Source organism: Rhinoraja longicauda, chromosome 18 (assembly GCF_053455715.1).
Source record: "Rhinoraja longicauda isolate Sanriku21f chromosome 18, sRhiLon1.1, whole genome shotgun sequence".
NCBI classification, from domain to species: domain Eukaryota; kingdom Metazoa; phylum Chordata; class Chondrichthyes; order Rajiformes; family Arhynchobatidae; genus Rhinoraja; species Rhinoraja longicauda.
Window position 1 is genome coordinate 24,976,153 of NC_135970.1, and position 14,290 is coordinate 24,990,442.

The 14,290-nt window shown below is 36.8% G+C and overlaps 1 protein-coding gene across 5 annotated transcripts in view; it reads right to left on the reverse strand.

Moving 5' to 3' along the window:
* Positions 1–547: 547 nt before the first annotated feature.
* Positions 548–14,290, reverse strand: part of caprin1b (cell cycle associated protein 1b) — a 99,283-nt gene continuing 85,540 nt past the window's right edge. For 3 of the 5 annotated variants that reach the window (XM_078415319.1, XM_078415314.1, XM_078415315.1), the window contains one exon: positions 548–900. In XM_078415319.1, coding sequence (XP_078271445.1) covers positions 818–900 — 83 coding nt within the window. In that variant the 3' untranslated portion in view covers positions 548–817. Of the gene's footprint in view, positions 901–2,124; positions 2,147–3,498; positions 3,539–14,290 lie in introns of those variants that run through there. The other 2 variants (XM_078415316.1, XM_078415317.1) reach the window with 2 other exon arrangements.

Below are 14,290 nucleotides of genomic sequence, written 5' to 3' on the forward strand. Positions count from 1 at the left end.
AATTGTGGCTTTCAAGTCCGATAAAGCGAAATAGCCTTTATTCAATTCCCGATCTGTTTAGTTACCCAATCTACACCCGATTCACGGAGTCGTACATGATCTAAATCGTTTTTGCATTTAATGGTTATACTATTACAAAGATGTCAAATTATCTCCCACCTTTTGTTATCGTGGATCACAGAATCTCATTGTTTTCAGTATTTATGAATCTGAATAGGCCTTTTCTTGATACGATATACATCACTTAACCAAGAAAAGCTTAATTAAAAATATTTAAATTATAATTCAAACTCTATTCAAAGAATTGTAATTGTAAAAATGTATAATTTTGATAAACAAATGCTCCATAAATATTAGCAATAAGCATTTTACCCTATCCGAGCAGTGTTTCCTTTATTTCTACATTCAAATGTTTTGTTCATTTGTAGAAGGAGCATGCATATAGAAAATTGTTAAAGATATTTGTTAGAAAAATTGAAAATTAAATTACCATTACTTTAAAAGAGATTCAAAAGGCCAAACAGGAAAAAGCACTGAAAATCATGACTCCATTTTTGTATAAACTTTTATTTTTTTGTCTGTTACATCAGTTTATTTTTGGGCGTTTTGTTTTGTTTTTTAATCACATTGTGCAATCACTGCCACAAAGGAGGCATCCGATTCCACGGCCAGGGACTAGTTGGGCTTCGCAAGTCAGGTTTCAGAGGGTACATATAATCCAGGAGTTGCAGTAATATTTATTTTTGTTTGCTGTTTGGAACATTTCACAGTTGTATAAAGAAGCCCTTCCATCAGGCAAGGGGTGGGAGGGTCCAGTTTAAATCACTTCCTGAGCAGTCATCTGGGTCGCAGTTACAATCTTCTTATTCATACCTCTGGGCCTCATCAGTCCTCCCCGGCCTACAAAATAAGACCAAAAGTAAATATAATTTACACTCCAATAAATATAAAGAAAGGAAACAAATCTACTGAGTGGTATACAACTCACCCAATATGAAAGCAGCAAAAGAAAGTTTAGAAAAATGTTATCTCTCGCACTGCAGTACTCTAAGCCAATACACTTTAACCCAACTAACTATCTGTTGTTTTAAACATAGATCTAAGATCTAAAATTAAATGATCAATGTCATTGTACACACTTTCTTACATATGTTTCTTTGGGAAGCTTTTTTTAAAAAAAAGAGTAATTGAGATAAATGATCAATTCCTATTCTAGATATATATTCCTATGTTCATGAGACATATTGCAACATTTTGCTACCTTAAACAAAGGCTCTTATTACAGACACAAGTACTTGCTTTGTGAAACATTCCTACCAGCAACAAAGCAGTGGTTAAATAGATATGCATAGGAAGAAACTGCATTCCAAATTTCTTCACATCTACTGTTCTAAGACCTTGCCAGAAAACCAATTGCATCATTAAAACTAAGATCTGATAAACATAAAATGTTCTTTGATATTCATTAATACACGTATTTCATTCAATACAAAATCAGATCCAGCTGAAGCTATATGGAGTATAGATTTTCAAACAAACCGAAATTTACCCTGGCACGAACTACAAGTCACAAACATGCTATATGAATGCTTCAAATGCACAAGTTATCAAACATATTGAGCAAAGATAGAGATACAACATTCAAATATTGCAGCTTTATGAAAAAGCTGATTTTTTTTCAATAATGTTCTGTAGTTAAAACATTTAAAAAATGCATGAAATCTGAAAAAACAGGAAACAAATTATTCAGGTCAAGTAAAAAGAAAACTAAGAACATGATCATCGATCTGAAACCATTTCCCCACAAATAATGCCTTTTGAATATTTCTATTGTTTTCATTCTCAGTTTGTTTCAATTTTCACATTATGAAGGTTTAATCTCGCTCTTTCTAAATGTCTTATCTCAATGTATATATCAACTCATGCAACTCTGCATAAAAATGACCATAATCAAATTCAATGATGAATACAAAAAAACATTTTTAACACCAGAAAGAGCGCTAAATAATTATGAACAATGAAACAAGTGTTACAACATCTCTAGACAACAAACATTGCAGCTTTTGCACTAATTCTGGTGCACTGAAGAAATCCATCCAGGTCCAAAGTAAGCAAGCTGGGTGGCAGCTGAGACATTCTTCAGACACTGAAAGTAGAACATGAAATGAGGGTATTGTGCAACAGGTCACAACAATCTGCCAATGATATCTTACATTCCAAACTGCTAATTTTCTTGGATCCTACATAATGAATGGTAGAAAGGAGGTTATCCCAAGTACTAAAAAGTTGACAAGTAGGCATACATAAAAATGTTTGTGCCTACCTGGCAAAATCTGGCTGCAGTGAATACCAAGGAAGCAATAGTTGGCATGAAGCAGTGTTGCTTTGCTGCATAAAAATGCAGCTTGGGAGAATTGAAACGAAGACCCATGTCACAGGTTTGACTTTTTAGTGCCAAGCATTGGCTGCATAGAGATTACTATTTCCAAAGAAAAACTACCCGTTCTGCTTGACAGGCATTTTGGACAATATGTTGTCAAAATGTATTGATATATCAGTAAACCTGGAGTGCAGATATCTTTTTAGTTATTAAATTGGAATACCAAGTTATTAAAAAATGAGATTCGGGTATAAAAAGTGTGCAGAAACTGAAATCTCGTAGCTTGAAGTAAACTTTCAAATATCTTGCCAGCATAATACTTTCGTGCAAAGATAAACTATTAGTGCTGTTGAGACAATGAGGCAGTAGTTGACTATTCCAAGCAGCAAACATAATTATGTCACAAAAGTAGATTCTGAATTTAAATCGGCAGTGAGTTAAGCAATAAGTATTCAGTTTGAGTATTATTGGACAATTTACAACTTAAAGTGAAATTTATTTTTTGTTACAAAGCCAAAGGGATGAAAACATTTAAAGTTTCAGAAATCAATTATAAATTTGGAAGTCTTTGAATTAATTTAAATGTTTTGACATTTTTACTGAGCCTTTGTTTCCAAAGATTAAATTTCACTTCAAATTCAACCCCCCCCCCCCCAATATGAATGTACTTCCAATGAATAACATCACATAGACTTGACTACATTGAAATATAATCAAGATTGTACATCAGTTACAATAAGACAAGTTAACTGTGCAGTCTAAAATTATATGCACAGTATAGCAATGTACAAAATGAAGAGTCCCCAAGCAATGACTGGAAAGCCATAGATATGTTTTTTATCAACTACAAATGGCTAAGCACTGGATATTTGAACTGGATTTTTGAGGAACAACCCCAGTTGCTCCAAATTGTTCCGGAAAAGCAGGCAATTCACATCTGGTCACCATAAACAAGCCAAAAGTTACCTGTCTATACCAAATCAAATCTTTTATACTGGGGAGGTCAATGAATATTCTATGACGCATGAATACATTGTAAAATTAGGAAATTTTGAGATATGTATTTATTTTTATTATCTGATGTTTATAACACAAAATTTGTAATCAAATTTCCAAACCTGTTATAGGCATCATTCTTCTGCTGCTGAGATTTACCTTCTGCAGCAAAAAAATAAAACATTTAGAGCAACATATTACAAAAGCTAAGTGAACATTAAGCTTGGCCTTTTCCCATGGCATTCAATAATCAGCACATCTCGTCAGGCACATTTCATTGCCATAGAGGAATGAGGATTCATATTTCCCCATGAAAGTTGACGTGTTGAACAATTAAATTGTGCAAGAGGATTCTTTCCCCTCAGTCCACAATTCTGTTCTTTTCTCTGCAAATTCTCCCAATATCTCAGTGTGAGAAAAATATGTTCTGGCTGATACGTCAAACTGCAAAGAATATTTCCAATGTCTCCTTAGATAATCTCACATAGGTTACATTGTGAATCAAATCAACCAATTAGATTAATACAAAAGGAGAAAGAATTTGAAGCAACTGGAAATGGACATCTTCTCGAACTATCAAACTATAATAGGGTTGGTATTTAATCTTAATGACACTCAGCACTGTTCTTTGGCTATAATTCAAGTATATAAATACATCAGGCAGAATTAAATCAAATACTATGTTACGTCTAAAATTCTGGAAAACTAGACAACATCTGAAAAGATGTTAATGTGGTAGGCTTTGATTTCTACTTGGATAAACATGTACAATAAATATTGAAATAAATCTGGTCATATTTGGGATTAAATAACCAAAGTAACTTGGTTACTTATGGTCCACTTCTATGCAGACACTACTCCCACATTCCAGTCTTTATATCGCACAGAATGAGCATCAAATTACAAAAGAGAAGCACATCATACAGCTGAATGCTAACACACCAAAGCTGCCACATTCCAAATGCGGCTAAAACAAAACATTTCAAATCCAACAAAATTGCCGGTTCACTCCACATAATTCTCGAATATTTTCATATTGCCAGAATGTGCAAGCTTTTTTTAATGCTTCTGCAAGTGTGAAATCTTTTGTAACGTACTCATTAACAGTGAATTTACATAATTACACTGTTGTGAATATGAGTAAATTGGTGGAGCACTCAAAGATTTCAAAAGAAATACACAATATACCACACCCATGAAACACTTGAGATGAGATTGAATGGATAACTGATAATGGAGTGATGTCATAAATTATCAGGCTTACAAGATATCTTTTATTCATTTTTTCAGTATCAATTTTACAAAATGTAAATGTCAGGTTTACAGACTTCTGAAATGCAATCAATATTTTAGTTTACAAACATTATGATCGATGCTTTTTTTGTGAAGATATGCATGCCGCTGGTATGGCATGCTTGCTCCTCTAAAAAGTTAAATGCTATTATTTTATTTTCCAGCCACTTGACACTGCCCATTGCATATCTGTGCGTACCAACACCTAGTGTGTAGATGCCACAACAGTTTAAAATTTTCAGCGTCCCTTAAAGAAAAACCTAGTCTTTTGCTTGCTGTAGCCATATTCTCCTACATTTCCTGGTGAAACTACCATGATGAAACAATTTCATTTAAATGCTACAAGAAAAAGCTTCAAAAAAATTCCAGAACAGATGATACACGATTACATCATTCTTTGAGCAGAAATGCAGAAGTTTTCTGGCTATCTCAGTGTGATTACATGATGTCAGGAAAATCTGATGCGCTAGTTTACTGCAGTTAGGCAGTACAAGCACATCAATTAGTCCCACTCAGTATGACATATCATCCAAGAGTTTTTGGTTCTGACCACTATCAGTGAATCTTTAGTCTTTAGAGAAACAGCATGGCCACAGGCCCACTGAGTCCGCACTGATCAGCGATTGCCCCATACACTAGCACTATCCTACACAATAGGGACAATTTCCAGATGCCAATTAACCTACAAAGCTGTACACCTTTGGAGTACAGGAGTAAACCGGAGCACCCAGAGAAAACCCACGCGGTTCCAGGGAGAACGTACAAACTCTGTGCTGTCTGTATAGTCAGGATCAAACTCAGGTCCCTATCGCTGTAAGGCAGCAACTCTACTAATATGCCACTGTGCTGCCCAATCCTTCAGCAATGGCCATTGATTGGAGGTTTAAGACTTGCTGCAAACACTTCCCTGTCAAGTAGTATGGCTCATGAACATTAAACTCCAAAAGGTACTGTAGTAAAAACCCAGCAAAGCTTTGGTGAAAAGAGAAAAATGGTAAAATAAAATTGCATACCAAATCATTCCAAAGAAGAGGAATTTGTTTTAATTTATATTTAGCTATGTTATTACTCCACATGAAAATGTTGGCCCATCTTCAGACTGATTATGTGGTCAGGGGAAGGGGGTAAGTGGGAGGGGAAAAAGGTTCTGTTTGACCCTCTGAGTTATTTCATCACTTTTGCTTTTTTTTTTAGTAAACCAGCATCTGCAGTTCCTTGTATCTCCTTATTACTCCACTTGCTTGCATTAATACAGAAAAAAGTAATAGCCACAATTGATGCCCACAATTCAGATAAATGGGTTCAATTTCTCATTGAAGGATATTTAATGTTTGACTGAGGAAGTTTAACTGGAATAAAGCCAGTCAGATAGCTACCAAGAATCAAACTGCTGATTTTTTGGATTTATGACCAAAAAACTGAAGAGACAAATGATGAGAAACATACTCAATGCTTGAAGCTAAAACTGAAGTTTTTCACAAATTTCAAAAATGTAGAGGATGCACTGGAAGTAATTTACTCTAGCATATTCAAAATGTTAAACTAATCCTATATTTACCTAAAGAATATAGATGTGTGGGTGTAAATGAGAAACACAATTGTTTGAGTGAAACAAACTTGCTTAGTTGAACAGATAATGCAAGTGCTTTTCATATTTTTAAGGATTTCGTACATGCTCACATATTTACTCAAGTTTCATAATTAAAAGTCTGATAACCTTCAAAATAAACACCATTGCAATTCATTACTTTATAGGTCCAGTATCATTAAATGCACTTTATCAAAAATCAATTTGCAGTCATATGGTTAAACATCTGAGTAAATGACATTGTTCTCATTTAAAAAGGTTGCTAACAGAGTTCGACACGTAAATATCAAGAACTCTAATGCACACATTTAAAATCAAGTTTTTGAATAATTTGCTTGACTTAATACACAACCTGATTGGAATTTCTAAATTCAGATAATTAGTCAGCATCCAATTCTGTGCTTCTCAGTTTTAAAAAAAGCCTAAATGATGAATTGATGGACTTCTAAATAGTTAAAATAATCAGTCTTGATAACTAAAAGGAAAATTATTTGTTTTACAAGGTCACACTTGTCTGAGGTGAGGGACCCAAAACAAATTTTAGTCCTTCATAGCCTACTTTAAGTGCCAAATGTATTTGCAAACGACAGAGCCCCATTTCAAATGAGTGGATGTTACATGCAAAGGATAAGCAGTGCAAGTAAAATGTAATTATGAACCTCACAATTAATGAGATGTCAATGAGAACATAAAAGTAGCCCAGTCTATCATAGACCAGATGTCCCACCATTTACTCCATCTAAACTTCATGCTGCCTTGGAAAAGCAGCTGGCATAATAAAGAACTTGACCACCCCAGTTATTTCCCCATCTCCCTGCCCTCATCCAGCAAGATACAGAAGCTTGAAAGCTCACACTTCTCATTTATACCTATGTAAAAACAAAGAACTTCAGATGCTGATTAATACAAAAAGACACAAAGTGCTGGGGTAACTCAGCAGATCTGCAGGCATCTCTGGAGAACATAAGAGGAGCAATTGGGAGAACCAGTAGGCCTTTGTGGACCGAGTGCGTCTTCAGTGAAACAGTTGTCAAGTCTACGCTTATACAAAACCCACTGGATCTCCCGGTTGCTAACCATTTTAACTCCCTTTCCCAGACCCACACTGACTTTTCAGTCCTGGGCCTCCTCCATTACCAGAGTACGGCCACAGGCAAACTGGAGGAACAACGCACCTCGTATTCATCTCGGGTAGCATGCAACACAACGGTATGAACGTTGAATTCTCCAATTTTAGCTGACCTTCAACTAACCCCCCTCTCTCCCCTGTGCCCCACCTGAACAACCACCTATTTCTCCCTTCTACTCCCCCCTCCCTCCACTATTTAACTCCCAACCTATGTTCTCCAGAGATGACCTGCAGAGCTACTCCAGCACTGTGTTCATTTATACCCATTCTACATTCTTGCCTAGGTAACTAACAATTACATAAAGACCCTCAATTTGCAATTAAATGTGACAATTAAAATCACAGAAACATTTAAAACCAAACTCTGTTGTTGAATGGTTCCCAGATTTGAGAGATGCGTCATAAAAAAAAAATTATAGCCAATACTCATCTTTGACTCACTAGTAAAATGAAACTAGACTAAAGAAATGGCATAGTCATGTGGACCAAAGGTCCTATCTTATCCAACTCTTTTAACTAAAACTGTGCCACCCCACCTTATAATGGCCTAAAAACCTTTGAATGTCACCAAAATCGAAGAACAGTTGGCAGCCACCTGAGCAAACAATCACTTGCCACAACAAAAGAGATCCACAGCCCTACATTGTAACCATCAGGCTTCAACTGCTTTGATAGGATTTAATACAAATTTAATCATGGTAGATATGGTCAACCAATACACCACAGGCAGATCAAAAAGATGCTCAAATATGACTGCAAATCCAAGGAACACGTCATCCATTGCTACTTATTCCACACCATCAATAGACTAACATCCAAGATTATCAAATGGACCCAACGCATTAACACAGAATAACAAACTGTTCATCTTTCCATATAAAAAATAACAATGAATTAGATACATTTTAAATATATTTTCCTAATGACAAAATTCAAAATGTTACAGAATCTGACCTATTTGATGTTAAACATTGAAGATTTTAATATTCTCACTAATAACAATAAAATTTGGTATAATTATAAACAAAATCATTGCTGAAATACTTTACTGGTATATCAAGAACTAATGTTACATTATTGTGGAGAAGGCCCAGAAAATAACCAGCATAAGCCAATCATCTGAATTGTACAAGCAAATATGGCAAATCCAGTTACTTAATTTATTCTCTAGAACAGTGCCAATATAAAGGTTACTTTCTAATTATCAAACTCATAATTGTTCATGTCTTAAATAATTTCCAGTTATTGATCAACATACATGCAAAATATCCCTTATTTTTCCAGCCTAGAAGTTCCTGAAATATTTATGTAACCTCTGATGCATTGCATCAAGCAGTGAGATTAACTGGTCATTTCTTTGCTTTTCAACACTGCAACATTTACAGTCAGTTCATGTCTACTACTGCCATTTAACACTAGCTCATATTTCACACAGAAAATAGTGTATATTAACCCCATGAATAAGGTAGTATTCAGAAGGTAAAATGTTTCTTTACATTCCAGTGCTTGTTAATCAAACCACTGCATAGCAAATATGCTAAAATTGGTTGATCGCCATTCCAAGAATATGAAATAGAAGATGTTTATGGTGTGACAGTCATTGCCAAAGATCAACTGCAGATGCTAGAAACCTGAAATTTTAATTATTTCTCCTTCCACAGATGCTGCCTGTAATGCTGTATTTTCCACCATCTTCTGTTTTTATTTTAAAATATACTCTCAGAGGTACATAGTCTCAGATTGCAGGACAAGAAATTCACTGTGGGAGTGAACATGTGGAATATGTAACTACTGTGGAGGCCTATTTTTAGATTCAAAGGGCAGATGAGCAGAAGTTTGATATTCTGATAGATGATCTTCCACAATTGTCTTGAATGGCTGAGCAATGAAAGGACTGAATGGAATACTATAATATTATCTTTCATTCCATGGCACAACTATATCAAATTAATCATAACTCCTTGTGAATTACAATCTATTCTATATTGCTGAGAAATCAAAAAAATTGTTGCATGATTTATAAATGTATAGTTCTGAATACCTCCTTTGGTATATTAATGTAATTATACGACAGAAACATGGGAACTGCGTGTATGTTTGTATTTCTTTTAACTGTCAGGTAGAGGGGTTATTAACAGCATAAGGGAACTTAAGACATTAGAAACAAAGGCTCAGAATAAACTCTTAGATTAGTTTGGAGATACAGCATGGAAACAGGGCCTTCGGCCCACCGAGTCTGCGCTGATCCCTGTACACTAACAATATCCTACAAATTAGGGACTATTTACAATTTTTACCAAAGCCAATTAACCTACAAACCTGTACGCCTTTGGAGTGTGGGAGGAAAACGGAGCACCCAGGGAAAACCCACGCAGTCATGAGGAGAACCTACAAACTCCGTATAGACAGCACCTGAGGTCAGGATCGATGATCCAGGGTCTCCGGCCCGGGTCTAAGAGGGCAACTCTACACTGCGCCGTCCCCAAATGTTAGGTAGTTATATTAAATTTACGTATAACACCCATTAAGCCACAGTGTGTTGTATTTACCTCTGGTCACCACACATTTGAAAAGTTAGGAAGGTTCTAAAGATTTGAATCCCAATGTTAGAATGGAGAAGTTAGAATGGAGGTTTTGCTCCTTGGAACAGAGAGGTTTGAGAGGAAATTTAATAGAACTAGACGGGCATGGACCCTTTGGGTCCAATCCTCTCCTGAGGGCGTGGCAACCCCCGTTGGATGCAAACCTCTCCTGCTGGCTCGGCAACCCTCCCCCAACTGAAGACCCATGGACCTGTTGCTGGTCGGGGAGACTCCCCCGGTGCCTTGGGCAGGCGAGGAAAGGGGCGAGGGGGCCACTCACCCCGGCCCCGGGCGGCCATGCGTTGGCCAGAGCAAGCCGTGGAGCCATTGGGTGGAAACCTCTCCTGCAGAGGCAGCTCTACAGCAATGGCCATCTTATTTGACCCTCTCCAGCCACGCTGGACTTTGGGAGGAAGGTCTGGCGTGGGGCATGCCGAGATGGGCAACGGTCTTCCCGGTGGGGAGGGAAGCGCATTTATTTTTTAAAATTTTAAGTTCATTGTTTTTAAAATGTAACAAAACTTGATCAATTGTGACCGCAGGGGAATGATGAGTAGGGTGGGCCTAAAATTATTGCGCTATCGTGTACCGTTTTGGCTGTATTTCGGGAACAAGCTGATATACAATCAAATATACGAATATACAAGATGAGTTTTAGTAATAGATAAATATATAAATATAGATATTAAAGATTAAGTCAGGTTCATATAAGACGACTAAAGAACATGCTCCAATCAGCAGGTTGTTTAAGAATAGAGGAAATCAATTTAGAATGACAGCAAAGTTTCAGGGAAGATATAAGAAACAACTTTGGCTTGCATTGCAGTTATTATCTGGAACTCAGTGCTTCAAAGGTTGATGGGAAGAGAATCAAATTTTCCTTGATTTCCTATCCAGTCCCCTTTTGAAGACCTTGGTCTTCAAAAGGGGACTGGATAGGAAATCAAGGAAAATTGCTTTTGGGATTGTTGGGCAGCAGCAGAAGATGGAGGGTGACCAGGTTTCACCACAGGGAGTTGGCATGGTTTCAATGGCTCAGACTTTGTTTCATGTTTCTATAAATAAGGACTTGCAGGTACATTTATGCAAGTGATACAGAGCAAACAACCAATATAGTGGGAAACACTCAGGGACATGTTGCAAAGGAGGCAGTCAAGTTCACGTTCAGATGAAGATGCAGTATAAATTGTTCTTGATATTTAATAAAGTTCCTCCAAAATAAGGATCAAATCTTAGTAAAACATTTTGAAAAAAATTTGTTTTCAAAGAATCTGCACATACATAAAGGCAAGAGCACAATGAAGGCACGTCCCACTGAAATTATAGTTAAATCCCAAACAAACTGGGGAGCAAAGTTTAGAGTAAATTTGAAATCCTGAAATGTTACCAACCAAAACAGAAAAATGCAAACGAACTGACCTATTTAGTTGAATTTGACAAATTTCTCATTCTCTCATTTGAAAAACCTTATTGCAGCAATTCTAAATCTACTTATCACCAAAGATTATTCATTGCCATTTCTGAATAAATTCCGCATTTGAATTTGAAACATTAAGTTCTGCAGGAATTTGAATTGGAGCAGAGTAACAGTAAAAGATACATTAAAATATCCCGTGAGCAATGATCCACACATAGAATCAGAACAACTGCCATGTTATCAATTTACACCATTATTTCCAGATAAAACCACCAGGGCAGAATAAGCAGAAGTCAAAATCGTAGCACATAATGCAAAAAAGAAATGTCAGATAAGAAAATTAGCTACATTTCTTACAAACACAACAATTCATAAATCTTTATAAAGTCAAATCCATGAATTTGATTCCCTGTGTGCCCAAACATTTAGAATCCTACACTTGTAAGTAGCAGGTGATATTCAATAAAAACATTTATATTTTGCAGGAGTATGCCATCACTTCGTAGTTTAGGTTAGAGATACAGCGTGGAAACAGGCCCTTTGGTCCACCGAGTCTGTTCCGACCAGCAATTACTCATACACCAGTTCTATCCTACACGCTAGGGAAAATTTACAGAAGTCAATTAACCTGCAAACCTACATGCCTTTGATATGCGGCAGGACATCTGGAGAAAACCCACGCAGTCATAGGGAAAACGTACAAACTCCATACAGACAGCATCCATAGTCAGGATCGAACCCGGTCTGACGCTACACGGCCACAACTCTACTGCTGCGCCACTTTCTTAAGCACCGTGTAGTACATTTTAAAATTGTTCACCGACAAAAGCCAATTATAACCATATGTTTTGAAAGACCAAATTTAATTATGTCCAATTAAGACAAGCAAATATGCAGTTGAAATTCCATACAACTTTCAAAAGCAGGCTAAGAACAATTGTAAAATTGATCAGTCTGTAATAAAGGCGGCAATTACAGTAGAGGACATTAATAATAAATACAGCATCAATTCAGAATCGTGGAGATACTATGAACAAAGTATGCAGGCAACAAAATTCATTTAAACCAGCAATGTTTCTTTGGGGAGATGCAAAGAAAGACAGAGAAAATATTTTCTTCTTAATTGTTCCAATGATTAGGAAAAGATTGTGCCACTGAAACAAAAAGATTTTCAATACCTGATACAATCCCAATTAAATCTTGCAACAATCACAGTGAAATGAAAGACTCTTGTATAAGGTATTGCTGAAATAAATACTGAATAGAATAACATTGAAGAGCATGATATTCAAGTTACAAGAGTTAGTCATTGAACAAAATGAGAAATAAATACCGAGTGATACCACTTGCAATTCCTCATTTTCACAGTATTTTGTGTAGATACTTAGGGAACTTATTCAGGAAATATGCCTACTCACATTATAACGGCAGGAGATCTGAACTATTCATGTGGGGGGGGGGGGGGGGGGCAGAAGAAATTAATGGAAATAATAATGTATTAGAATAGAATATCTACATTACAAAAGAGGAGGTGCTGGCATGCTAAGTTAAATCTCTGGGGCCTGGTCAAGTGTATCCTAAGACATTGTGAGAAGCAATTGCTGGGGCCCTGGCAGAGATATTTTCATCATCTCTTAACCAAGATCAGAGGTACTAAAAGACTGGTTAATGTTGTATTTTATTTTAAAGAAGGGTTGCAAGGACAAGTCAAGGTACGGGCAAGTAAGCCTAATCTCAATGATGGAACAGTTACTGGTCGGGATTCTGAGGGACTAAATTACAAGCATTTGGAAAGGCAAAGATTGATTAGGAATAGTCAGCATGGCTTCTTCGTGTTTGGGAAATAAGGGCTCATGAATTTGATTGAATTTTTTTTTTGAACAAGTGACAGCCACGGTGTTATGTTATCTACATGACTTTAGCAAGGCCTTGGATTAGGTCCCGTGTAGTAGGCTAGCCTGGAAGATTAGATCCAGGATGAGATAGCGAATTGGATACAAAATTGACTCAGTGGAACGCGTGGTAGTGATAGCAGAGAGGCGTTATTCCAATTGGAGACTTGCGACCAGTGGTGTGTTGAGGGACCAGTCCACTGTTTGTGTGTCATCTATAGTAACCATTTGGATGACAATGTTGCGAACAATGAATTTGCAGATAACACCAAAATTGGTGTAATGGACAGTGAAGGTGGTTATCTAAGACTATAGTGAGATCTAATTAGCTGGGGAAATGCATCCCGAATGGCAGATGAAATTTAACTCAGCCAAATAGAAGGTGTTGCAATTTAAACTAATGCAGGACTAAGGGTAAACAGTATGGCCTGGAGAATGTTGTAGTGCAGATACCTAGGGGCACAGGTACAGAGTTCGATGAAAGTAGTGAAAGCAGACAGAGTGGTGAAGGTGACGTCTGAAGGAAAGCGAGCCATCCTTCATGACATCGAGTACAGGAATTGGGACATCGTGTTACAACAGTACGTTGGAGGAGAGTGTGCAGTTCTGGTCACCCAGCCATAAGAATGTCATTATGCTGGAATGCGTGCAGCATGAAGACGTTACTGAGACTAGAACTTGAGTTGTAAGGAGAAACTAGAACTTTTTCCCCCAGAGCGTAGGAGGTTAATGTCTTATAGCGATATGTGAAATCATGAGGGGTTTAGATAAAGCGAGGTGGTCAAAGTCTTTTTCCCCCCATGGTGAGGAATCTCAACTCAGGGCATAGATTTACTGCAAGGGGAAAATTTTAAATGGGAACTGAGAAGCAACATTTTCACAAAGAGTATGTTGGGTACATGGAATGTGCTGACACAGGAAGCGGTAGAGACAGGTACATTGACAAAGTTTAAAACATTTACACAGGTACATGGATAGGAAATATTTAGAAGGATAAAAGCTAATTGTAAGTA